The following is a 27,237-nucleotide window of genomic DNA, read 5'->3' as shown; positions in this document are numbered from 1 at the left end:
AGCATCACCTCTGTGGAGGTTCACAGAGGGCATCAGGTTGGAAGTGACCCCCAAAAGTCATCTTGTCAGCAGGGAGACCTCCAACTAGATGAGGCTGCCCAGGGATGCAGTGTCCAGTGACCATCCTTGGGAGCATGTTCTGGTCCAGGAGTGCCCTCTTCTGACAACCCCCAAGCCCAGGCAGGGCTGCTGGGTCAGGCTAGGGGGAGATGACCAATTTGGACATTTGCAAGTGAGCCACAGAAGAAGAGGCAGAAAAAGCAGGAGCAAAACTGAAATGGAGCCTAAAGGCTGCTGCTGCAGCAGACAGGCAGGAGAAAAGAGCTCTGCCCAAAGCTGCCTGCTTCTGAGAGTGCCAACCTCACTGCTGCTGCTTCCTCAGGGGCTCACAGACTGGATGGCTCCAGACAGGATCAAACTTGTTGGCTCAGTGTGCCAGGTCAGACTCTAGCAGCCCTGAAGAAAGCCATGTGGATACCTTCTTGTCCAGAGCTAGCCAGAATAACAGCCAGAGCCTTTCCTCCAAAGAGAGGAGACCAAGGTGGAGTGCACACACACTTCTGATGTGCTACCCAACAGCCCTTCTGCCTGAGGCAGCTCTAAGAGGGGAAGCCAGCTGAGGCAGAGCAGCAGTGTGTGGTGTGACCCTTTAGTCACCAGCTCACCAACCACAAGGCTTTATATGCTTTTTCAGAGCTCACAAATGAGCTGTCCCCAGCCTGCCTCCTCAAAGGGAGATCATCTGTTTGCTTTCATCAGATTCACAGAATGGGTTGGAAGGGACCTTCAAGATCATCCAGTTCCAATCCCCTGCCACGGGCAGGGACACCTCCCACCAGCCCAGGTTGCTCAAGGCTTCATCCAGCCTGGTCTTGAACACCTCCAGAGAGAGGACATCCACAACCTCCCTGGGCAACCTGTTCCAGTGCCTCCCCACCCTCACTATCAAGAACTTCTTCCAGCTTCAACCTCCCCTCCTCAAACTTCCTCATTAGAGTCAAAGCAAAGAGCAAAAACTACCATCAGGATCCCCTCCCACCTCAAGCTTGCTACCGAAACCAGAAAAGCAAACTACAAAAAGCCTTGAAAAAATGTTTTTGTCTTGGATGCAGCTCCACTTTTTGGTACCACAGCACAAGAGGTACAAACTTCATGGCTTCCACACCTGCATTCAAGAAGCAAGATCCTTCACCCACCTTAAAGCTGAGCCAGCCAGGCAGTCCCTGGCTCTGGTGCACTCACTCTTTGGACTTGTGCTGCTCACTCCAAGTCTGCTTATTTACTGCTGACCTCCTTGGGACTGAGGGCTGTTGGCTTTACCTCAGCACTGCAGAGACTACAGCAGCCCCGACTGGAAAAGCTGAGGGCAGCCCAAGCATTTCCTACCACACACCTCACCTGTGGCTCAGCCTTTGCTGGAGAGGCCATTAGCAGCTTCACCTGGCTTCAAGTGGTCTCAGCTGGGATCAAGAGATGGCCTCTGGGCTACATTCTCTGCCCATTAGCAGCACCCACGACAACAATTCTGTGCTAGCAGGGACTGGCTCCTGGAAGGCAGCTTAAGTGACCAAGGCACTAAAGGAGAAGCAACTTGTAGGGGGACTCCAGATGTGACCTTAAATGAGTTGTTGAGGCAAGGCTTTTGCAGCACTGAGGCTCCCAGCTGAAATCAGCATTAAAATGTGAGCTGCTCTTGTCTTCAGCAAGAGAAACCCAAGCCTTGGTTTCACAGACAACCAAAGCACTCTGGTCCCATTAAAACAGCCAACTGACTCAACTCCTGCTTTGGGAGGTCCCTCCCAAAGGCACAGGTTTATCCCACAGAGTGTCTCCTGGACACATCCAGGGACTGAGCAGAAAGCTGGGGACAGACTTCTGAGCAGGGCCTGTTGTGACTGGACAAGAGGTGATGGTTTGAAACTAAATGAAGGAGATTCAGAGCAGGGAGAAAAGAGCTCCTCACCATGAGGGTGGTGAGACCCTGTCCCTGGTTGCCCTGGGGAGTGGTAGATGCCCCATCCCTGGGGTCACTCCAGGGTAAGCTGGGCTCTGGGCAGCCTGCTGTAGTTGCAGCTGTGCGGGCTGATTGCAGGTGGGTTGAAGCAGAGGATCTTGAAAGCTCCCTTGCAACCCAAAGCAGTCCAATGCCAAGATTCCATGGACAGAGCTGTCCCTCTGTGGCTCATGCTGCACCATTCCTTGAGATTCAGGCCATTTCAGATCATTTTCTCTCAGGTGTTTTCCTCTTTTCCCCATTTTTTTTTTTTTTTAACAAATAATGATTCCTAAACATTGTTACCTGAAAAAAAAAAAATCCCTAGGGAAAAACAGGAAAAAAATAGAAGGATAATGGAGGGGCAGGAGAAAAAGAAAGAGAAGCTGAGCTGGATTCTCCCAGTGCCAGACTGCAGGCTGGAGCAGCACTTCAACACTGCCATTCCTTTTTATTTCCCAGTTTTCTCTTCCCTGGTGTAAGAAAGAATTACAGAGGGAGCAGCAGGGATAATGTGGTTGTAGGGGGCTGCTGGGTTTCCAATTGGTTCCTTACCAACAGGTTGTGTGGAGGCAGAGCAGAACCTGACACTGGAAGCAGCTGCTGCACCCTTTTCCCAGCTGGGAGCTGCAGGGAATGAAACCACTTCATGGGAAATCTTTATTAGTGGACCTTACAAGCAGAGCCTTCCCAAAAGAGAACTGAGGATGACTTGGGAGGCAGCTGCCCAAGAGTGTCAGCAGATGCTTTGAGATTGGTTGCTCAGGTGTGTTGCTACCCTCCCATTTTCCTCCTGCTTTGCTTTGACCTCCTGGATTTCAGAATGGTGTAGTTTGCATACCAGGTGTACTGCTCCGAGAGCAGAGGGATGTAGAATGCACGCAGCAGCTTGGAGGACCTAAAAGCAGAAAGACAAAGAAAAGAAAACACCAAATCAGCCTTAAAGTGCTCATTTGGCAGAGGGTTCAAAACCAGACCAAGGCAGCTTTGCAAAGGAGTTGGGCTGAGGAGTCAGTGACAGGAGGAATGCTGCTGGGTCAGGGATAGAGAATCAGAGAGTCACAGAATCAGAGGAGCACAGAGTCAGAGAATCACAGAATCAGAGGAGCAGAGAGTCAGAGAATCAGAATCAGAGAATCACAGAACCAAGGAGCACAGAGTCAGAGAATCACAGAACCAGAGAATCAGAGAGCCAAGGAGCACAGAGTCAAAGAATCACAAATCGGAGAATCAGAATCAGAGAATCACAGAACCAGGGAATCAGAGGAGCACAGAATCAGAGCATCACTGAGTCATAGAATCACAGAATCATAGAATCATTTCAGCTGGAAATCCCTCTAGGATCCTCCAGTCCAACCTTCAACCCAACCCCACCATGGCCACCAAACCATGTCCTCAAGTGCCATTGCCAGAGGTTTCTTGAACACCTCCAGGGATGAGGACTCCACCACCTCTCTGGGCAGCCTGTGCCAATGCCTGACCAATTTCCATTTAACACCTCTAGAAGTTCAAGAATATGAAGCTGATTTTCTCCCTGGTTTGTGCCAGCATCACCAATTTAAGAGCAGCAGCCTGCCCAGTCCTTCAGCCCACTAACCATTCCAGCAGGATTAAGGGGGAGAGAGGGCAGGAAGGTTTTGTAATTCTTGAAGGAAACTTAGATCCTGGCTCTCTGCCCAAAAAGCAGCCAGCAGAGCCCTGGGGGCCTTTGGTAGCAGGCAGGCAGGCAGGCCCTGTCTCTGAGGGTATGCTATGAAGATGAAAGACAGCAGTGATGCATTTAGCTCCTGGCATCTCCTCTTTTCTATCCAATCTTTCTGGCTGCCTTATTCCTCCACACATGTCTGCAGGGCAGATGAAAGCTTTGCTAGGCACTGGCATTCTGAAGTGTTGCTCTGGTGCCTGCTCTCCTGTTGAGGGCACTGAATTAAGGAGGGCTGGACTGCTCCAAAGCCTCCAAGGCAGCTTGCTGCAGGCTGCCAGCAGTCAGCTCCATGCCCTGCTGCTGCTGGATGCTGGCATTTCACAGCACTTCGCAACAATTGGACCAATGGAGTGCTCCAAGCAGGGAGGGTTTAATGGCTGCATCAAATTAGTACCTTTTGTTTGGTTGCTAATTCCTGGAGCTGTGCTAGCTGAGTACATTTTAAATGCAGCTATTCCCTTACTGAGCAAACTCATAGGGAAAGTCAGGTTTCAATGGATGCCCTTCAGCAGCAGCAGCACTAAACCTTGCTAGAAGCTTCCAAAATGTGAAAGCAGGGCTGGGTTGAATCTTGCTTCCTCAGCACTGAAGGTTTATTCTCTTTTATCTCTTTAAAATCAACTTGTTGGGAAACTATCAACCCCTGACAGACCTAAGTCTCATTTCATCCACATAGAGCTTGGAAAAGCAGCAGCAGCAGTAGCACTCAAGTTTCATTTAGAATCACAGAAACCTTTGGGTTGGAAAAGGCCTCTAAGACCATCCAGTCCAACAAGCAACCCAACCCCACCATGGTCACCAAACTATATCCCCAAGTGCCACAGGTTTCTTGAACACCTCCAGGGATGGGGACTCCACCACCTCCCTGGGCAGCCTGTGCCAATCCCTGACCACTCTTGCAGCAAAGAAATTGTTCCTAGCCCTCCCCTAGCACAATTTCAGGCCATTTCCTTTCCTTCTATCACCTGAGACTAGGAAGAGACCAACCTCCCCCTTACTGCAGCCTCCTTTCAGGTCTCCCCTCTTCTCAGGAGCAGGCTGAGTGGGCAGGGCTGGCACACAGGTCCAGACTGTACCTGCTGGTCACTGCAATTCACACAGCCTTGCTGGCACCACAGCCCAGGTTCTGCACATCCAACCCAAGTGACTTCTTCAGCAGAAAGATGAATTGTGTCTGGATTGTTTAGTGCCAGGCAGCAGAGGCTCTCTTTCCAAAATGCAGTCTCAAGAAACAATGGCAGGAAGTGTCCCTGGGAACTCCACCTCCTTGGAGGCTTCTTCTTACAGCCTCACTGTGAATCCAGCAGAGAAGCAGCAGCTCCTCAGCTCCTGCAGCTTGGAGGGAAAGAGCATCCAGGAATGGACTGGTTACAGCTCCTTGCACTGCCACAGCACTACCAGCAAAAGCAGCCTGGCTGGTAGGTCGAGAGGAGATTCTGCTGCTTTGCTCTGTTGAGACCTCACCTGCAGTGCTGTGTCCAGCTCTGGAGACCCTCAGCACAAGGACATGGCCCTGAAGGAGCAGGTCCAGAGGAGGGCCATGAAAATGATCAGGGAGTTGGAGCAGCAACTTTCTCATGGAATAGAGCCTCAGACTGGAGCCAAGCACAAGGCTGCTGCCTCTGCTGCTGCTAACTCTGTGGCAGCAAAGCCCTGGCTGCCTGCTCCCAGCAGCAGCCATGAGAGAACCACAGCTGCTGGTGCACCTATGGCTCAGGAAGTCATGACAGAGTTTTAAACTCAGACAGGGAGCCTTCACCTCCTGTCACCTCCCTTTGCCAGGCTCAGACAGCAGATGGCACGTGGAAGGGGTTGGCATGACAGATGCCAGGGAATATTTATAATGTTCCATTTGCATTTGCTGCTAAGTTTGGCCCCCAGAGACTGTCAATGTGTGCAGCCTCAATCAGCACAGAGCTCCTAAGCAGGATGCTGGCAGCAAGATCAAGGCCATGAAAGCTCCAAGCTGGGTAGCCAAGGGTCTAGTGCAATGCCACTGGAGCCCTGATGCAGCCAAGCAACTGGCAAATTCTGCTCAGCTCTTGCTCTGGGGGGTATCCCACATTCCAGGGGCTGGGATGAATTCTTTGCCATTTGTTTGGGTTCCAGGGGAATATCTGCTCCAGCACCCAGAGCAGCTCCCAGCTGGGACTGGGGTGCAGAGTGAGCAGGAGGCGCAGCAGAGCTGGAACCACTCTGCTCTTGGGTGCTAAACACTTCTGCCAGCTGCTCACTGGGCTGCCAGAGGAAGCATCTCAGTTCTGCCAGGGGAGCCTCTCCTGGGATTGAAAGCAAAGCACTGCCAGGTGAAGAGGTTCCCAGGCTCACAGAGTGACATGAAAGGAAGCAGTTAGATAGGGGAGGGGAGGGGAAGGGAAGGGAAGGGAAGGGAAGGGAAGGGAAGGGAAGGGAAGGGAAGGGAAGGGAAAGGGGAAGGGAAGGGGAAGGGAAGAGGGAAGGGAAGGGGAAGGGAAGGGAAGGGAAGGGGAAGGGAAGGGAAGGGGAAGGGAAGGGAAGGGAAGGGAAGGGAGAAGGGAAGGGAAGGGAAGGGAAGGGAAGAGGGAAGGGAAGGGAAGGGAAGGGAAGGGAAGGGAAGGGAAGGGGAAGGGAGGAAGGGAAGGGAAGGGAAGGGAAGGGAAGGGAAGGGAAGGGAAGGGGTTGCATCCCTGCCACATGGGCAGGACCTAGTTCCTTCCAGCTCTGGGCATGCACAGGAAGCTGATGATCACAGCTCTCTGAGACCCACAAAGCTTTGCACTTTCTCTGGGTGTTGTGCACTACCCATGCACCTAAGAAGCAATGTAGCTACTTGCAGAAGAAAAGTAGGGGAAACATTTCATGCACCATGGAGGAGAGCAGCACCAAAGGGAAGGAGACTATGCATCTTCTCAAAGCAGGGCAATGATATGCTAGGAGAAGGGCACCACATCATTCATTTTGCACTAAGAATAGTTTTTTCAGGGGGTTGTTTTTGTATTTTTTGGAAAACCCAAACATTTGTAGCAAGCAGAGGCTCAGCCTAAAGAGCTGGGAAAATATCTGCTCCTCAGTGGGGAGCTGTACATTTCCCCTTTTCTGTGCCAGCTTCAGAGTGCTCAGCCAATATAGAATTAAATGGACCTTGGCAAAGCAGCTTCCTGAGGAGCATAATTAGCTGGTGGCTCGGAGTGCTCTCTAATTCAATTAGCAGCACCATTTATCAGAGCCAGCTGAGAGCCACACTGGCGCTGGCTGACGTCAGTGTGAGACTGGCAGCCAGTCCCAGAAGCCTCCAGTGCAGCAGGAGGGAACTCAGCTGCTGGGGTCATTTATCCTCAAAGAACAAGGGCTGGAGCCTGGGCTGGGGTGGGGAGCTGCTGGATTTAATTTCTTTCCTTCTTTCCTCCTTTCCTTCCCTTCCTCCTTTCCTCCCTTCCTTCCTCCTTTCCTCCCTTCCTTCCTCCCTTCCTCCTTTCCTCCCTCCTCCTTCCTCCCTCCCTTCCTCCTTCCTCCTCCTTCCCCTCCCTTCCTCCTTCCTCCCTCCTTTCCTCCCTTCCTCCCTTCCTCCCTCCTTTCCTCCCTTCCTTCCTTCCTCCCTCCTTTCCTCCCTTCCTTCCTTCCTCCCTCCTTTCCTCCCTTCCTTCCTTCCTCCCTCCTTTCCTCCTTCCTTCCTCCTCCTTCCTCCCTTCCTGCTTCCTCCCTTTCCTCCTCCTTCCTCCCTCCTTTCCTCCCTTCCTTCCTTCCTCCCTCCTTTCCTCCCTTCCTTCCTTCCTCCCTCCTTTCCTCCCTTCCTTCCTTCCTCCCTCCTTTCCTCCCTTCCTTCCTTCCTCCCTCCTTTCCTCCCTTCCTTCCTTCCTCCCTCCTTTCCTCCCTTCCTTCCTTCCTCCCTCCTTTCCTCCCTTCCTTCCTTCCTCCCTCCTTTCCTCCCTCCTTCCTTCCTCCCTCCTTTCCTCCCTCCCTTCCTTCCTCCCTCCTTTCCTCCCTTCCTTCCTTCCTCCCTCCTTTCCTCCCTTCCTTCCTTCCTCCTTTCCTCCCTTCCTTCCTTCCTCCTTTCCTCCCTTCCTTCCTTCCTCCCTCCTTTCCTCCCTTCCTTCCTTCCTCCCTCCTTTCCTCCCTTCCTTCCTTCCTCCCTCCTCTCCTCCCTTCCTTCCTTCCTCCCTCCTTTCCTCCCTTCCTTCCTCCCTCCTTTCCTCCCTTCCTTCCTCCCTCCTTTCCTCCCTTCCTTCCTTCCTCCCTCCTTTCCTCCCTTCCTTCCTCCTTTCCTCCCTTCCTCCCTCCTTTCCTCCCTTCCTTCCTTCCTCCCTCCTTTCCTTCCTTCCTTCTTCCTTTCCATCCTTCCTTCCTCCTTTCCATCCTTCCTTCCTCCTTTCCTTCCTTCCTTCTTTCCTTCCTTCCTTCTTTCCTCCTTTCCTCCCTTCTTTTTTTCCCCCAAATGCTCCTTGCTCTACAGCCACTGAGCTGCAGACCTGAAATCTCCCCTGGCAGCTTCCTTCCCAGCTCAGTCCCAAGTGACACTGCTCCTGTTGCTCCTTGCCTCTGATCCAAACCAAGCTGCATTTCCATAGAGTGTTTTTTACACTTACTTCATAGCTAGCAGGGGACACTTCCACCTCACTGTGTGGAAGCAGCTGCTGGATTTGAGAGGCAGAGCTGGGGAAGGAGGAGAAGGTAGATACTCAGAGATGGGAGCAGCCTGGATCATTTGAGGAGTTCTTGATGCCTCCTCACTGACTCTGCCCACAGACCTCCGTGTCTGGCCCTGGAGCCCTTCTGAGGCTCCTCTTGCTCCTGATGCTGTGGGTGTGCTGGCAGAAGGGGCCTTGTCCCTCTCTGCAGTATCCAGTTTCAAATGTGACACCTTGGCCTGACAGCCTGGCTAACAGCAGGGCAGACCAAACCTTGCATGGTTTGTTCCTTGTGCTCCTCACTGTCCTGGGAAGCTGTGCCCTCTGCTCTGCATGTGCCCTGCTGCTCTTCTGCATGGGAAGCACAGAACCTGGCAGGCAAGCAGGGTGACAAGGTGGGGGAGACACTGCTGCTTCTCTCATCCCTTGGCATCAGTGATACCCTGCAGGGAAGCACAGGCCCTCCCAGTGCTTCCCTGGCACTCTGCACTCCAGCTGCCTCACCTGCTGGCTGCTGAGGCTTTGCTGACGGGACAGAGCCCAGCACTCCAGACTGCAGGAGCTCTGGAGATACTCACAGCAGGGATGGAAATCAGACCTGCTGCTATGGCAACCTGGCCTCCTCCACTGCTGAAGGCACCACACCTCCCCTCTGCTCCAGCTGTGAAGCACTGATAAGGAGCAGCATGGAGAATTTCCACACAGCACAAGAACAGGAGCAGAGGAGGCTGGCAGGCAACACCAGCAGGGCTAAGGATCGGTCTGCCTCATCTACTCCCAGGTCATGCTTTGCAAACCCTCTTCTGTTCCAGCCTACCACTAATGCTACAGCACCTTTTGTTAAAGGGGACACTCAGCAGGGTCCCCTTCCCTCCTCACCACTTTTAGGTGATCTGCCCTCTGGCCTTGGTGATTGTTTAGCCACGGAGTGTGCTCCCCTTTCCCCACCCTGCCTTCACACCTCATCCTTGCCAGGCTCAGCATGCTCTGAGGCTTCATGATTTTCCTGACTCTCAGATGCTCACAAGCTGCTGTTCCATGGTGAGATGACACTGCTGCTGCCACGAGCCAGCCCATTCCTTCCAGAGCTAACAGCCACAGGGGCTCTCCCCTCCAAAGCCATGAAGGACCACACAGAGAAATGGACATCCCTGTGCTGAGTGAGCTACTGGAGTCTGACTGCAGGTTTCAGAGACTCTTAGGCAAGGAGAAACATGCAGGTTGGGAATCTAGCTGGGGTTTGCAGGTGATCTAAATGCAACACAGAGTATCCTAGAGCAAAGGAAAGAGATTGTAGAGGTTTGCACTGCCAGCTGGGAAGGAGTTACCAGCCTCAGCCTGGTGGCTGTCAGGAAGATGGAGCTCAGACTCTTCTCAGTGGTCCCCAGTGACAGGACAAGAGGCAATGAACATCAATTTGAGCATAAGAAGTTCCATCTAAACATGAGGAGGAACTCAGTGCCTCTGAGGGACTTCAAAGGTCTTCAGATCAGGTCCAAACAATCAGAGCTTGGCTGTTAAGCAGAGGATAGGAAGCTTTCAAACTACAATTCCTTTGTCATCCAGGCAGAAATGTGCATTCAGGGGCATGTGATCTAACACAAGGAGTCCTCTGCAACACTCCTGTGCAGATGCTTCTCTTGCCTCATTCATAAGACTGATTGGCCACCTCCATCCTGCCTTCCCAAAGTCCTGCCTGGATGCAGCAGCAGGTCTCTTGGAAAATACTAGTTCATGAAGGACCGTGCCAAGGAAACTTGTTTGTGTCAGCAAGCTGGGAACATGAGAGCACTCCTGGGAGCTGCTCTCACATGATCACTTTTTCTCACTCTTCAACTGCTTTTACCAGCCACCCCCTCCCCAGAGGGTCCTATTACTAGGAAATAAAAAGGTCTCACAGAAAATAGGAGGGCCCTGAACTCGGTGTTGGGTTTTTACAGAGGTTTTCTTTCCAGTCCTGTTATGACAGCTCCATGAGCAGAGCTGTAAATGGCTACACAACCATCCCCTTCCAGCTGAGGCTTTCTGTATTTGCAGATGAACCACGACCCCCAGTCTGCCAACCCTGACTGCACCTCCTGTTAGCCTGCAGGAGAGCAACTTCAGCCTCAGCTTCCCACAAAAATTCCTCTTCAGACACACAGGGAAACTGTTCAGCGAGCAGCAGAATTCATGGAGGATGGATTCTACCAGAGGTCATCTGCATGGACTCTCAGGTGTGTAACACAGGTGTGGCCTTGCTCACTCTTCACTCAGTGAGGCAGCCTCCCCTCTCTGCCTGCCAGCTCTCAGAGCATTTTAAGAGCTCAGTGCCCTTTCAGACTGCCTTATGCTTGTCTTGAACGTGGCTGGAAGAAGGCTGCAGATTCAAAAGGCTGCTGGAAGTTGGTGACACACCTCTCATTTCTTTAGAAAGCAAAACAAGCAGCACTGCTTCAGCAGTAAGTGCCCAGGGAGGATTCTTATCCAAAGCAATCCTCAACACCCCCCTCAGCTAGCTTCAGCCCAGCAGGCAGCTGTGTGCTGAGCTGCAGCCAGAGGAGTGTGGGCACCAGGGCAGGAGAGGGGATTCTGCCCTTTGACTCTGCTCTGCTCAGACCTCACCTCCAATCCTGCCTCCAGTTCTGGTGTCCCCAGCATAAGAAGGACACAGAGCTGCTGGAGAGAGTCCAGAGGAGGCCACAAAGATGATCCGAGGGCTGCAGCAGCTCTGCTGTGAGGCCAGGCTGAGGGAGCTGGGGGTGTTCAGCCTGGAGAGGAGAAGGCTCCAGGGGGACCTTAGAGCTGCCTTCCACTAGCTGAAAGGATCCTGCAGGAAGGCTGCAGAGAGACTTTTCCTGAGGGTATCTAGAGACAGGCCAAGGGGGAATGGTTTGAAGCTGAGGGAGAGCAGGGTTAGAGTGGAGCTGAGGAAGAAGTTCTTCAGCAGGAGGGTGGTGAGACTCTGGAACAGGTTGCCCAGAGTGGTTATGGAGGTGTTCAAGACCAGGTTGGATAAGGCCTTGAGCAACCTGATCGAGCTGAGAGCTGTCCCTGCTCATGGCAGGGAGGTTGGAGCAGATGATCTCTGAGGTCCTTTCCAACCTGAGCCATTCTGTGATTCTGTGTCTGAGTTTGACAAAGGCTGCACTGAGGCCAGCAAGCTGCCTTACTGAAAGGTGGATGTCAAGCTGGCATTAGCTAATGTCTCTCTCTGCCCTACCCACAGCTGCCTGTGCAAGCAGGTAACTGAACAGGATGAGGTCACAGACCTTCCTCCCCCCTCTCAAATGGGTAAAGCATACCTGGAAGCATCTAGGAATGGCTTGTAGGCAATGGTTACCCACTCTTCCTTGTGGGAGGAATACCTTGGCTCCCTTGGGGTTTCAACTCCTGTATCCAAGTCCACCAGATAGTGGCATTTGGAAATGTCAATCTGCAGAAAGAAAGACATTGGTGTGGTTCATTTCCTGCAGGCTTCTGCTTGGATCAGTTCTTTTATACAGGCTGCTACTTATCAAGGAGAAAGGGGTTCAACTGCTAGCAACAAGTGATGTCAAAATGCAGGATTAAACTATCTTGAATGCTTTCAAGCAAAACCTTTATGGAGGAACACAAGCTATTAACTCCACTGTCACCTAGAAAGGCTGGACAAGATGATCCTTGGGGTCCCAAACTCCACAGTCACCTAGAAAGCTTGGACCAGGTGATCCTTGGGATCCCAAACTCCACTGTCACCTAGAAAGCTTGGACCAGGTGATCCTTGGGATCCCAAACTCCACTGTCACCTAGAAAGCTTGGACCAGATGATCCTTGGGGTCCCTTCCAGCTGGCATTCTGTGGAGCTATGATTCTATTTGGCTGTATTCACTCTGTTGGTCTTTTCCAGTGCTTGCCATCTTTATTCTTTCCTCTTTCCCTTCCCCCATGTATTCTTGCAGCTGTAGGCTCACTAAACCTGAGGAAAAGATCTTGTTTTCTTGCTCTTGTTCATAGGTCAGGAGTAAAAGTTTTTCAAACCCCATTTAGAACTCACATCCAGCAAATCCCTCCTGTCCCAGGCCCCTTTTTGCCTGCTTGCATGACAAATACCAAATTGCAGGGTGCCATTAAGGAACAAGGCTGAAACAAAAGTGTGGTTTGCTGTGTTAGTCACAGGCTGTGCAGCAGCCAGCTGTCTGTGCTAAAAATATGCCACAGGGAAAGATTGGCTCCATGCAATGCACTGCAGCAGACAGCTCCTCTCAGGTGGGAACAGTCCTCCTTCTCATTTCCAGTAACTGCATAATGAGGCTCCAAATAAGAAAGCTTCATCCCAGAAGGCTTTACCCACACAGTTTGCTCCTGTATTACAGCACTGCCTTCCAGCCACTTCTGAGAGCAGATCACAAGTGATGGGCAATGGGCAAGAGGAAATGGCCTGGGATTGTGCCAGGGGAGGTTTAGCTTGGAGATTAGGAACGATTTCTTCCCAGCAAGAGTGGTCAGGCATTGATTGGGACAAGCTGCCCAGGGAGGTGGCGGTGGGGTTTGGTTTGTAACTTCTGTGGTGCCCAGGAAACAAAATGGGGAGAGCCAATCCCAGGCTCACAGGATGTTAAGGGTTGGAAGGGACCTCAGGAGATCATCCAGCCCAACCAGCAGGGGCCAGAGCAGGACCACAGAATCCAGCACAGGTCACACAGGAACACATCCAGATGGGGCTGGAAAGGCTCCAGAGAAGGAGACTCCACAACCTCTCTGGGCAGTCTGCTCCAGGGCTCTGTGACCCTCCCAGTGAAGAAGTTCCTCCTCATGTTGAGGTGGAACCTGCTGTGCTGGAGTTTCCATCCACTGTCCCTTGTCCAGGGGCATTATATTAACACAAACTACAGAGCAAGGTAAGGAAAAGGCAAGAGGGATCTAATCCTTACATATCTGGATGGCTCCTCCCTGTTTTGGTCATTCATGTCAGTGGGGATGATCCGTGTGGCCATGGCTCCCTTGGCAAATGGTTTTGGTAACTGGCCCCTGAATTCTGACAGGATGAACTGGAGCTGCCAGCTGCAGAGAGAAGAGTGTCAGAGAGCCCAGTAGGAAAACCCAAGAGCTGGTAACACTGTGTGAGAAAACCAAAAGCATAACCAAGGACATGTCAGTGACTGCTCAAGGAGCAGGCACAGGACAAATTCTCAGTAGCTTGTGGCCAGCAGAATCTGCTGACAACAAACTTCAGGACCTTTTGTTTTGGAGATGCTGGTGGTAACAGAGATGCAAGGGCTTTAAAGTTGCTCCCATGAACAGTTCTTCTGGGGAGTGCCCCTCATGAATCACAGCAGGATGAAGCTTTGCATGAAGCAACTTACTTGTCTGGCAGGAGAAAGCTGCTAGGGAACCTGTGCCATTCCTTTCCCACACAGACATTAACTGGCCTGCCCTCTGGCACTGTGTGAATGCTTGGGTCAGTAGCAATCCTGTGGAACTCTGGGTACAGGTCCAGGGGCCCATGGTAGCCTGGGGAAGGCAGGAGGTTGCAAAGAAGGTTAGAGAAATAGGTGATAAGGACATGGCTGCTTGTGAGAGACAACAAAAAATGGTTCATACATGACTTTTAACTGGTAACTTCTTGAACAAATCACAGAATGGGTTGGGTTGGAAGGGACCTTCAAGATCATCCAGCTCCAACCCCCCTGCCATGGGCAGGGACACCTTCCAGGGTTCTCAAGTCCTCATCCAACCTGGCCCTGAACACCTCCAGGGAGAGGGCATCCACAGCCTCCCTGGGCAACCTGTGCCAGTGTCTTGCCTCCCTCAATGTCAAGAGTTTCTTCCTAATCTCCAGTCTCAGCCTCTCCTCCTCAAGCTTCAATCCATTCCCTCTTGTCCTACCACTAAAGCCCCTTGTAAACAATCCCTCCCCAGCTCTCCTGGAGCCCCATCAGGTACTGGCTCTGAGGTCTCCCTGGAGCCTTCTCTTCTCCAGGCTGAACAGCCCCAACTCTCCCAACCTGTCCCCACAGGGGAGGTTCTGCAACCCTCTGATCATCTTAGTGTCCTCCTCTGGACCCACTCCAGCAGCTCCAGGTCCTTCTAGTGCTGGGGGGGGAGCAGCAGAACTTCCAAGCTTCCTTCCTTTTGCTGCGCTGCTGCAGTCAAAGCAGCACCACTTTGGGAGGCCTCAAGGCCAAGAGGCAGGAAAGCAGCGGAGAAGTCTGAAGTACCAACCTCTGAACAAGGCAACAGAGCGTGAGAGTGACAAAAGGCCAAAGAGAAGGACAGTCCCCAGGGCCAGCCAGTTGGAGGAGACTGTGTAGTGCTCCAGGCGGTAGCGCTGGAAGATGAAGTGGTAACATTTCTGAGGGGAGAGGGAGAAGAAAGATACAATTACTCCAACACTCTCTTTGTCCTACAGAGCCTTCCAGCCCTGCCTGCACCTCCAGCCACCTTCCTGGTCTTTGGGGTTGGTTTGTTTGTTTTTTCATTCAGAGCAATAAAAGCAAAGCACAGAAATTGCTACGGCTCTGCCACATGTCTTGACTGTGAATCCAGAGGGTCTGAAGAAAGCATCCTCTGCTGTGAGCCAGGCTGAGGGAGCTGGGCTTGGTCAGCCTGCAGAGGAGCTGGGTTTGGTCAGCCTGCAGAAGAGAAGACTCCAGGAGGAGTCTTAGAGTCCAGTCTTAGAGCTGCCTTCCAGCCCCAACCCCCTGCCATGGGCAGGGACACCTCCCACCAGCCCAGGTTGCTCAAGGTCTCACCCAACCTGGCCTTGAACACCTCCAGGCAGGGAACATCCACAACCTCCCTGGGCAACCTGTTCCAGTATCTCCCCTCCCTCATTGTCTAGAATTTCTTCCTAATCTCCAGTCCCAGTCTGCCCTTTTCCAGCTTCAATCCATTCCCTCTCATTCTGCTACCACAAACCCTTGTGCAAAGTCCCTCCTCGTGTCTCAGCTCACCAAAACCATGTTCCACAGACACTCACCTGAAGAGCAGAGAGAGCCACAGCACCAGAGAGGCAGATGAGGGGATAGATGGGAAAGAGAAACCTCTCCTCTTTGTGGGGCTGAGTGAAGAAAATCATGATCCAAATGTACATAGGAGCAAGCGTCAGCCAGTAGGGACGGCCCAGATTCTGAACTGAAAGAAACACTCAGCCAAGTAGTAAGGAAAGAAAAAGGGCTTCATCCTAGTCCCCCACTTGCACAACCCCTCTCACATTCAAAATCTCATTCCTCAGCTCCAGACCATTGCCTTCAGACCCAAACACACCATGTGCTGAGCAGCTACCTTGCTGCAATCCAGCCACCATAGCCGAAGGCAATACAGAATTTGGATCCCAGGGGATTTTTTTCCCCCCTACAATATTACTTATTTCAGCAGCCTTTAAAAGACCAAAAGCAGCAAATAAAGGACAGCAGGTTGGGTGAGGTGTTCAAGGCCAGGCTGGATGAGGCCTTGAGCAGCTGAGTCTAGTTGAGAGCTGTCCCTGCCTGTGGTGGGGAGGTTGGAGGAGATGAGCTCTGAGGTCTCCCTTCCAGGGGGAGCCATTCCATGACTCTGTGAAGAGGTAAAACCCATCAAGAACTCCCAGGTCTAAATGTGTAGCCAGCAATACTGGAATCCCTGCTGTGATCAGAAAGGATCTCCTCTGGACCTACCCTTCCACTCACAAACGTTTTGGTTTTTTTTCCTCTCCAACCTTCATCACCTCATTACAAAAGCCAACAGCCAGAGAAGTCTCTCAGGCACCTTCTGCTGAAGGAAGGAAACAACTGATTCAAAAATAACAACAATTCCCCTGAATTTTAATCACACCAAGGAGGGTTCTTCAGCCCCTGACAATTTGCAGTCCCTTTTCTGCCCCTTTTGCTGCTCCCAACAGCAGAGTTAAGCAATTAGGCTGAGGGCATTTCGCAGACAGCAAGAACAAAGCAGCTGGCAGAACTGCTAAGGCTGCTGAGCAGGAGAACACCGAGGGAGCAGCAGGAGAGCTTGCATTTACAGGACCTCCTGCTGAGCTTTTACTGGCTTCTGACGGTGTGGCAGTCACACCCGAGGCACAGCTAGAAGCAAATCGCCCTGAAGATACATTTTCAGCAAGGATTGGGATGGTTTTGTTTCCTGCATTCAGTAAGATACCAGAGAGGGAAGCACTAAGGGGAGTGATGAATCTGGAGGCTGCTGCTGACGCTTGATGAATCTTCCTGGCAGTGATATAAAAGAGTAGCAATAGAAGAGCCAGCAAAATAGTCCCCAAATAACCACAAAGGCTGCCACTTCCAGCTGCAGGTACAACAATGAGCACACAGCTTCCTTCCCCTTTAAGCATTACTTCTAATGCACATCTGGCTGAGGTACACATCTGTGTACCACACAACTTGCTAAAGCTTACTCTGGGCATGAAGAGTTCAGCCTTGCTAACACATTCTTCTTCAAGTGGAGACAGGGCACCCAGGAATCATCCTCCAGGCCATGTCTCTGCCTTTTTGCAGGCAGCACCTGGGTGGATGCAACTCACTACACCTCCTTTCCACAGCAGCTCCATTGTGGGGTCAAAACTGCAAGTGAGTAAGGAGCTCTAGGAACTTTCCTCTTACTCCAAAGGTTTTGCCTGAGCCTAGTTTCACTTCCAACACAGGGAAGCTGCTCTTTGGCAGGCAAGCTCTCCCTTCAGTAACTCAGGTGGAGATCCAGGCTGCCTGTGCTTGGCTCTCACAGCTGGCTTGCACTCACCATGAAATTTCTGAAGCAGACACTCCATCAGACAAGTCAGTGGCAGCACAAGCAGTGCCAAAATGAATGCCACGTTGAAATTCAGAAAGCCATTGATGAAATAGAAGGTCCAGGGTTCTGTACCTAAAGGGTGAGAAAAGGAAACCAGAGCTTCTAAATACAGGCATGTATGAGATCTGCCTGTACCTGCAGAGTTGTTGCTTCTCTGCCTGACACAGACTGAGATCAGCAGCAGGCATCACAGCTCCCACCAGCCCAGGTTGCTCAGGGCCTCATCCAGCCTGGCCTTGAACACCTCCAGGGAGGGAACATCCACAACCTCCCTGGGCAACCTGTTCCAGGGTCTCCCTACCCTCAGTCAAGAATTTCTTCCTCATCCAGTCTCAATCTCCCCTTTTCCAGCTTCAATCCATTCCCTCTTGTTCTATCACCACAAACCCTTGTGCAAAGTCCCTCCCCAGCTCTCCTGCAGCCACCTTCCTTAAAAAAAGAGGAAGAAAAGGAGTCACATTCCCACTTCACCTCAACAAGCACTGCCACCCAAGGTCATCCAGATGCTGGCTGTGGTCAACACTGTTTAAAATGTCCCTGCTTGACTTTGTTCTTACCATGTAGCTTCAAACAGGACCAAACCAACTCTGCCTCCTGCCACCACACACTTGGGGGTTGTTTGCCAGCTTCAAAGGATGCAAAGTGAAAGAAATCCCACCTTCAGCTGTCATTTATTTGGACTCTGAGCTCAGGATGCTTTCAAACCCTGAACAATAAGGAATGCCAGCTCCTCTCCACTCTCTCTGTGTGATTAGCTCCATCAGTCAGCAAATGACATGTGGGGGCTTTAATCACTGCACTGTTGTGACATGTGTCACATGCCACAGCAATTTCCTGCAATCAGAGCCACTTAAATAGGGTCCATGTTGAAGTTAATCAGACAAGGGAAAAGCAGCAAGGAAAACCCCACACCTCTGCAAGCTCCCACCCCTAAGCATCAGCAGGAGCTGCACTGGGAGTGTCAGAAACATGGCACTGGCCAAGACCAAGCAGCTGAGGTTCTTTTAGGAAACCTTTAGCTGTTAGCTCTGAAAGCAAACAGCAATTACAGGTCTGGATTTTGAGGAGCAGGGAGTCAATGATTAGGAATTCAGCTTCTCTCTCCCTTCACCTGCCTCAGAATTCCTGCAGGTCCCACAGGAGCACAATCCTCAGCCTGTGAAAGGCTGAACATGGGATAGGGTAGATTGGAAGATTACACTGAGTGATGGACATCACAGAGCTACCTGTGTGGCAACACTGCAGCTGTGCCAATGTCCTTTCCTCTTTCTCTAGCCCCTGTTGGTGACTCCATGTTTATGGACCTGCACTAAACAGTCACTGTGACAGATCTTGCTCTGCAGAAGGCAGAGCATTTTAGACCTGAAGTGTATTACCCTTCCTAGCCACCAGGACTGCTGACTGAGGTCCACCTGTGAGGGCAAACGAGGCACTGTGGGGTACCACACTGTAACCCTTCCCTGTGGACACCCAGAAATGTTTACGCAAAGGGACCCTTGGGTACTCCCCAGCCCTGCTGCCTCCAGAGTCTCTTCTGGGGCAGCAGTGCAGGTTTCTAAAGACTTAAAGCAGGGTTAACCCACTCCAGGCACTACTACTGTGGAGCACCAAGGCCTTTCCTTACACAGCAAAGCACTGGAACTGGGTTCCACTGCCTGCTTTCCCACCCCCACTGCTCCAGACAACAGCAACTTCACCACAGGAGACACCAGGACAAGACAGAAAGCTCTTTGCACTAGTCTAAACTGTTACCCTCCAGTGGGTGCAATTAAGCTGCAAAGCACAGCCCAGCCTCACATCTTCAGAGAACAGTGCCAGGGACCCTACTGTCACCCTTCTACCTGCCCTGGATGCTGTGGAAAGTAAAGAGAAGTAACCATGGCTCTCTCTAGCTTGGTCTCTGATTTGGTAGCCTGGGATTCAGGAATGAAGGACCCTCATGATCCACTCCTCCTCCACAATCCAGACACAGCCTGAAAGGCTCAGAGGTGTCCTGAGGGACTCAGCTAAGGAAGAGGGCAGCTGCTCTGATGCCCAGCTTTAATAAAAATCCTACTTTCTCTGATATTTTTTCTATTGTTGACTGAGTTGCCCTTTAGAACTAAGCACTGTAACCTCCCCTCCTTCTCCAGTGAGGGATTTTCCTCTCTGGGTGAGGAGAAAAAAAAAAAAAAAAACACTAAAGAAAGGGAAAAAAAATAGAAAGAAAAGAGAGAACAGTGCATTATAGAGGCAAGGAAAAGAATTCCCAGACACCAGGCAAGAGGCACTGTGATGACTCACCCATTCAGAGACATTCAGTCTCAATGCCTCCCAGGGCAAAATGCTTTTATTCCTCTTATCCACAACGACTCAAGGTGAGCTGAGAAAGAACTGCAAGCTAAAAAAAGAACAACCCCACTGCATGCCTGAAGTCCTAGCCCAGAACACCTTTCAAGAGGTACACTTGAACTCTCCATCCACAGCACTGCACTCACACCATGGCTGATTGAACTTCTGCAAGGACCCCACATGCCTGAGATGAGCAGATGTGGGCTACAGATGTGGGACAGGCTGAAAGAGTTGGGGCTGTTCAGCCTGGAGAGAAGAAGGCTCCAGGGAGACCTTAGAACTGCATTTCAATGTCTGAAGGGGAGCTACATGAAGGCTGGGGAGGGACTGTTCAGAAGGGCTTGGAGTGACAGGACAAGGAGCAATGGTTTGAAAGTGGAGCAGGGGAGATGTAGGTTGGACATCAGGAGGAAGTTCTGCACAAGGAGAGTGGTGAAATCCTAGAACAGGCTGCCCAGGGCTGTGCTTGAGGCTCCATCCATGCAGACATTCAAGATCAGCCTGGATGTGTCCCTGTGCAGCCTGCTCCAGTTGGGGTGTCCCTGCTGCCTGCAGGGGGGTTGGACAAGATGCCCTTTGAGGCTCCCTTCCAACCTGATGCAATCTCTGAATCTGTAAAAACAAAATCCCTGGGAAGAACATTGTGGCCCAGTCAGCTCCTGGCACTGTGGTTCCATGGGGCTGATGGCACTGCCAGGCACTGAGCCAGAAACTGGCTTGAACTTTGTGCTGTGGGAGAGGCTCTGGGAGCAGTTCTAGAAATCAAACCCTCACACCAGTTAACAGAACTCACTAAGCTACCATGCTGCAGCTTGACCACTGCCATGGTGAGGGTGGCTCAGGACAAAGCAGGGGAGTTGTAAATTAGGCTTAACCTAAGATGTCCCTCCCTGTTTGTCACAGGCTAGAAGGCTGCATGCAGAGTGGAGCTGTAGTTCAGCTGTTGAGCAGTAACTAAGGCACAGTAATTTGATCATGAGTCACAGCCCTCATTCTAAGCAAGTCTGATTCAGTGCTGGTACAATAAACATTCTGCTTTCTGCACCTCAGCTGGTTTCAAGCAGGACCCAACAGAGCAAGGTGTCACAAAACCAGCTGCAGCTTACTGTGCCCAAGCTGAACAAAGATTCCCAGAGCACCTCCCCACTGCAAATCACAGCCAAAGCTCTGATCAGAGGAAGTGGGACACAACTTTTGTCACAAATTGTGCCTTCTTAGAACAGAAATGCACCAAAAAACATCCCAAAGCCTCAGAACCAGCTTCAGGGACATATACTTAGGAACTACTTTCCTTTGGCTGCAGAATCCTCACCACCCCAGGGAAACATTCATTGCACAACCTGAATTTATCCAGAAAGGAGTTCATTTGCTAAAGACTAAACAAAAAATAAACAAAATCCAACCTTGCCTCCAGAATTCCCAAAGGAAAAACACTGTGGTGTTTACACTGAGGATGCTGTGGGTTGATGACTCTGCACAACCTCCAGCAGCTCTTGCTGCCATCATGTGAAAGTTGGGAAATCCCAGCTGCAGAGCCAAAAGGGATTGTCCAACCCTTTCATCTCCCCTGCTAGTGTTATTTTTCCCAAGTGTTTTGAAGCTCTCTAAACACACAGTGTTGTTCTGGCCACACTGCCTTAAAGAGCAATTCCAAGCAGGCTTCTCCTACTAGCCTGAGGATGTTGCATGAATGTCACCATGAATAAAACACTTTGGAACAGATTGGTCCCTGGAGGCTTCTGGAAACAACTCATGAACCAGTGTGGAAAAGGTCAGGCACAAGTCCATGCCAAAACCTATCAGAGACAGAGCCTGGAGTTTAGTTGCAGCAAAATTCACAGCAACAGACTTCAGAGCCTTCCTGCAAAGTTGAAACCCTGGCGAGGCAGTTGCTGCCCTGCTGTGCCACAGAGCAAGCAACAAATCAGCACCACCCAGACACAGCCCTTCACATGAACCAACAAATCTGGCCTGCAGGGCACTGCCAGAGAAAGCCTTGCTGCTAACCACTGCTCCTTGAATATCATCTCACAGAATGGGTTGGGTTGGAAGGGACCTTGAAGCTCATCCAGTTCCAACATTGCTGCCATGGACAGGGACACCTCCACCAGCCCAGCTTGCTCAAGGCCTCATCCAGCCTGGCCTTGAACACCTCCAGGGAGAGGGCATCCACAGCCTCCCTGGACAACCTGTCCCAGTGTCTCCCCATCCTCACTGTCAAAAATTTCCTCCTCATCTCCAGTCTCAATCTGCCCTCCTCAAGCTTCAATCCATTCCCTCTCATCCTACCACTACAAACCCTTGTAAAATATCTCAACAGGGCTTAAAGGGATGAGAGAGATGACAGAGAGATCCTGCACCCTAACATCCCTGAAGACTCTGCCAAGCCCTCTGAAGCTCTGCTGGAGACAGAATACTTTTCTACTCTTCAGCTCTAGAAGTACCTGCTAGGAACAGCTGAGCGCAGTGGCAGCTCCCAGGCGAGCACTACAGCATTGCCATCAAGGCTCAGCCCTGAGGTCTGGGTCACAAAGTCTCCTGCATGGGAACTTCTCTTAGGCAGATGATTTGCCTGCAGATTAGATACTTCTGTAACCTCAGATTCTGCTTACAAGCAAAGCCCAGGCCACACACTGCAGCAAGAAAGGAGATTTCCAAGGCACAAGCAGGGACTCAGGGAGTCTGTAGAGACCTGATGTGAAGTGGGAGAACTGTGGGTTCTGCATCCTGTGAGGAACAGCAGCCAAGCAGTCAATCAAAGCAGACAAACACATAGACAGCTGTGCCTACTGCACTCACAAAGCACACAGACACCTTTGCTACTGAAAGTTCTCTGCTGTGACATCTCAGGAGGCTTTGCAGCACTTTGAAACAAACAACAGCAGCTCGATTTCCAGGGCAGAGAACCACGGCAGCGGCCTGCTGATTCCCAGCCCGAGAGTGACATCCTGTGCCAAAAAGCTGCAAGTGCAGCCCTGTGGAGCTTGGAGGCTGGAACGGGTCACCATGGATTGGTAACCAAGAGCTGGTGGGTCCCAGGAGCAACGCAGCAGCCGATTGAAACTGCTGACTCTTTTCCTGTCGTCTTATCTTACACTCACCATAGAGATCAGGTCCGTGAGGGGTGAAGACATTGTATAAAACAATGTTGAGAGGTGCAACTACCAGCTTCCCATAGTGATAACTGTCCACAGCTACCAGTGGCACCTGGAAGAAAGCATCAGCTGTTATTTCAGGTGCCAGAAGCTCTTGGCTGGACTGCCAAGAAGCTCCATCTCCCATTTTCTGAATGGAATCCACCCCTTCCCTTGCAATCCTAGTCCATTCCCTCTTTCAGCTGTCACAGGTGCTTACCAAAAACAGGATCAAGGACACCACACACCAGTTGAAGAAACTTTTCCACCTCTGCTTCAGTATCAACAAGTCAAAGGCAATAGGAAGCCTGAAAGAGAGATCTGGTGTCACCTGGAGACTTTGTCTTTTCCCCACTGCAGGTTTTCCTGCCCCTTGAAAACAAGCAGGGCAGTAGCTGGAAGAAAACCATCACTTCACTGGGCTCTGCTTCTACTCCATAGTCCATATTCCAGTCATCCAACTCAGGTCTTACTCTCTGTACCTTAGGGTCAGGAAATCTCCCCAACCTAAGGTCTTCAAAAGCAAAGCAGTCAGGCTACGGAAGCCTGTAGCCACACTCCTGGACCAGGCTAGCAGCTCAGTCCCTGCTAGTTTCTTCTTTCAGCTCTCCAACCCCTACATTCTCCCCAAGCAGGCAAGAAACATTTGGCAAAGTGCAGAATTCCTGAGCCCTCCTCTCCTTACCCAAGAGCTGCACTGAAGGGCCAGCCCAGAAGGGCTCCAGCGGCCACCCCCAGCACTGCTACAGAGGTCTTGTCCATATACCAACCAGTTATGGCAATCACTGTGGTGTACATGCAGAAACTGCTTGGGAGGAAAGCTGCAACACAGGGAAAGAAAAGGGTTAGCACAGCTTTCCCACAGTGGGAGAACTGCAGGAGGCCAAGATAAGGCTAATCATCTCTCATTCATTGCCCCTGGAGCGGGGATTGGAGACAGGCCACTCTCATTTCAGTGAAAGCAAAACACCAAAAGAGGATTCTGACAAGACCAGAAGGCTTCTTTCCTTGGTGGCACTCAGCACTTGATAGCACCCACAGCTACCACTTGTAACACTTCCTGCACCCTCTGTACTCCACTAGGCTGAGAAAAATGAAATGAACCTGCTCAGGAGGCAGCAGAAAATGGGAGCTGACTGACTGCAGTCCCTGAAACACCTGCGCAGAATGAGGAGACCTCTGACACTGCAAACACAATGAAGGGAAAGTCCTTTCTCCACTGGCCAGAAACAAACTAAAAAAAAGGGCAAACCAGGAAATCTCAGCACTCCTAAGCTTTAAGTTTCTGTATGCACACAATACAGAAAACCTTGGCCCAAAGTCTCTCTCCACACTTCACTCAATACCTGTAGCAGATGTTTCAGAAGTCTGGCAGTGGGTGGCTAGACAAATGGGTACAAGCAGACAGAAGGCACAGGACACAAAGGCACAAGACAGAAGATGATCCTCCTTCCTTGAATTATGTTCAAGGAAGGTAGGCCAGGACTCTGTTTAAATGGCATGGCCCATTGCAGAGAGACTGAGGCAGCAATAGAAACAAACCTGCCCTGGAAAAGGGAAGAGACAAGACAGTGATGCAGGGAACATAATTTGAACCCACATTTATTCTGTCTTCACACCTGCCCTGAGAAATATCTGCAGCAGAATACAACAAATGATTGCTGGAGAATCACAGAACTGTTTGGGCTGGAAAAGCCCTCTGAGATCATCCAGTCCAACCTGCAACCCAACACCACCATGGCCATCAAACCATGTCCCCACGTGCCATGGCCACAGGTTTCTTGAACACCTCCAGGGATGGGGACTCCACCACCTCCCTGGGCAGCCTGTGCCAGTGCCTGAGAGATTTTTGTGCTGCAGATCTTCTTCTCTCTGGACCTGTCTTTGGACAAAGTAATTGCTGGTGTCATTGCTAAGCAAACTTACCTGCAGATGAGCAAAACATCCCTGTGCTGAGTACTAAGAAGGCCAACATCAGGCGGCTCACATGTAGCCCAAACTTCTTGCACACAGCCCTAAGGAAGCAAAAGACTGTTAGATACCACAAAAACATCCTCACTGCATAAAAGAACAGTACCTAAGGCACACACCATAAACCTCACTCACTTGTAGAAGTAGAGTTCACAAATGCAGCTCAGGAAGGCCAGGAAACATCGGAGGAAATAGAAGATAAGAACCTAGGAGACACATTCAGAGTCTGAACAAGGTTTGCAGTGAAAATTATGCAGCTGTTACTAAGCTGGTCTCAAGAACAACAGCTCTGCACAGGATGAAACAAGTTTGGCAGTGGTGAATGAGCCTACTCTGGTAAATCCAGATGCCAAAACAAGGGATGCTGAAGATCCTGGCAGCCCTCTAACACTGAACAGGAAGTTAACTCAGTTCACTGAATTTACCAGAGCTACTCCTCTTTTCTGTTGTCAAAGTATGGCAATGGATACCCAAACAGGATGAACATTCAGTGGTTTCTGTGGCTTCAGTTACAATATCCTTTGCAAAATACTGATTCATTTTTTATAGTTCATTGCAAAAAAAAAAAATAATCAAAGCAGTCATTGCTAGCTGGCATAAAAATCAGTACGGGCTCCTAAAGCATCAGGGTGAAATCCAGAGGGGTGAAGGAGAGCCTGTGGCTGCCAGGTAACTATCCCCAGGCCTGCACACACTCAAGAAGCCAAGGAGCCTGCAGCCCTTCTTGGACAGCTTCCCAATCAAACTGGAGCCTGATAGCACTTCCCTGCAACCTCCCAGTCACTTTTCTTTGGATTCCCTGGGGTCAGCTCACAAACTCTTGAAAATCCTTGCGGGGAAGTTAGTGTTTGCAAACCCATCAGCATTTTGTAAACACTAATTCTCTTCCCTCTGCAAACAAACAAAGCAGCTGTCTGAAATAGACCAAAGGCACGTTTATTCATCAGCAAAGAAGCTTTGCACCCTTTAATTTACCTTGTTAGTCTGCAGAACTCTAGCGTGGAACAAGGCTGGTAAGGCATGAAGCCACAGGTAAGCATAGGAGCGGATGGCATAGGCTGGGGAATATTCCCACGTCTGAAACCCCTTTCCATAAACGAGGTAGTGTGTCTGCAGTGGAGAATAAACACATCAAGAAATACACATCACACGAAGCAGACAGCTTTGCACTTCCCATCTCTGAATTCTTCAGTAAGAAATGTTGTCTTTGAAAGACAGAGATCAGCACAAGGTTGCACTTGCACAGGGCAGCTACAAATTCCTACATTTCTGCAATTTCCAGTGAGGGTGGGGAGACACTGGAACAGGTTGCCCAGGGAGGCTGTGGATGCCCTCTCCCTGGAGGTGTTCAGCCCCAGCTGACGAGGTCTCGAGCAACCTGGGCTGGTGGGAAGTGTCCCTGTTCATGGCAGGGGGTTGGAGCTGGATGACCTTGAAGGTCCCTTCCAACCCATTCTATGAATCTATGAAGGTAAGAAAAATATTTACCGGTTCCCAGTAGTTAAATGTCTCATCACAATCTGAGATGTTGCTCAAGAGAGCTGCACAGAACCGGGCTGAGATGAGACACTTGAAAGCTGTTGATCCTTCAGGGGCCCAAACTTGTCCTGCTTTGCTCCCAGATGACCTAATCCAAAGGAAAAACAAACAAACAAACAAAAGGCAAATATGCAGCGAGAAACCTCAACAACGAGATCGAGACTCGCAATGCGACACCAGGCACTGAAACTGACAGCCGTGTTTGCCACTCTGCCATTTCAGCAGGGTGCAAGCACAGATGAGGCTTTCTCCCACGGAAGCACCATCATCCTCCTCACTGTGCCGGAGCAAAGGTTTGAGTGCTTCACGCACTGCTGCAAGCCATCCTCCCAGCACCTCACTCTCTCCCCCTACAACGGAGAGCACAGCCACGTACTAGCCACGGCAGGCCCGGGAGGAGCTGCAGCGAAGGCAGCGCCACACGCCACGGCCACCCGGCGCGGAGCTCCCTCGGGCCTATGGGCACCGCTGAGCCGGAACACCCAGCAGCGAGGTAATCCCTGGGCGGGTGCTGGCAGCAGACACCGCCCCGCCGGCGCCGGGCCTGCCGTGCCCCCCTGGAACAGCCGGGATCCCGCCCGAGTGACGGCTGCAGAACCCGCCCCCGACAGACGGCCGCGGGGGGAAGGTGCAGCCGCCCGCTGCAGCCCAGCCGCCCGCTGCAGCCCTGCGCTCCACCACCTACTCCGAGCGGCTCTCCTCCGCGCCCGAGGCTTCCGACCGCGGCCGAGCCGACTCCCCGCCGCCGCCAGCCCGCGTCCGTTGCCGGGCCCCTTTGGCGGCCATGCCGAGTACGGGAAGCCGAGCGCCCGCTCCTGCCGCCAGCGGACGAAACGAGAGCAGCGCCGAAGCCGCCGGCCGCCATGCCGGGTGTGGGCACGGGACCGAGCCGCGTGCGCGGGCAGCCGGGTGCGCGCTCTGCTGCGGCCAGCCTCACCCACCTCTGCCCGAGCACCCTTCCCTTCCCATCTCACCCCCATCCCCCTCTCTTTCCCTTTCTCCTCTCCTTTTCCTTCCCTTTTCCCTTTCCCCTTCCCTTCCCAGGCAGCACTGGGCAGGAGAGCAGCTCAACGTGGAACACACTACTGTAAAAGCATTTTATTGGGTACCCCCAGCACTAAATAGCTGGGAATAGGGCAGGAAGAGAAGCTCTTTGGAGGCAGAGGTTCCTTCCCCACACCATGGATGGTTAAGGGTAGATGGAGGAAGCCGGTGGAG

At 51.5% G+C, this 27,237-nt stretch overlaps 1 protein-coding gene across 1 annotated transcript; it reads right to left on the bottom strand.

Annotated features, from left to right (window-relative positions):
• Positions 1-2,767: 2,767 nt before the first annotated feature.
• On the bottom strand, positions 2,768-26,884 carry ALG9 (ALG9 alpha-1,2-mannosyltransferase). The gene is made up of 16 exons (XM_054395563.1): positions 26,866-26,884; positions 26,705-26,834; positions 25,969-26,107; positions 25,456-25,590; positions 24,616-24,686; positions 24,436-24,524; positions 23,195-23,330; positions 22,730-22,817; positions 22,477-22,582; positions 16,994-17,116; positions 15,243-15,397; positions 14,486-14,615; positions 13,627-13,774; positions 13,195-13,324; positions 11,587-11,717; positions 2,768-2,891 (listed from the first exon to the last, which is right to left on the bottom strand). The coding sequence occupies exons 1-16, from the start codon at positions 26,882-26,884 to the stop codon at positions 2,768-2,770; spliced, it is 1,854 nt and encodes a 617-aa protein (XP_054251538.1).
• Between the last annotated feature and the right edge of the window lie 353 nt (positions 26,885-27,237).

This window comes from Indicator indicator, chromosome 34, assembly GCF_027791375.1.
Source record: "Indicator indicator isolate 239-I01 chromosome 34, UM_Iind_1.1, whole genome shotgun sequence".
Classification (NCBI taxonomy): Eukaryota; Metazoa; Chordata; class Aves; order Piciformes; family Indicatoridae; genus Indicator; species Indicator indicator.
This window is presented reverse-complemented; position numbering and strand designations above follow the sequence as displayed.

Coding starts and splice junctions, on each gene's coding strand:
- ALG9 (XM_054395563.1), bottom strand. Junction 22,583..22,729: donor TGTCCTTGATCCTGTTTTTG/GTAAGCACCTGT, acceptor GCTTTCTTCCAG/GTGCCACTGGTAGCTGTGGA. Junction 17,117..22,476: donor TCACGGACCTGATCTCTATG/GTGAGTGTAAGA, acceptor CTCACCCTTTAG/GTACAGAACCCTGGACCTTC.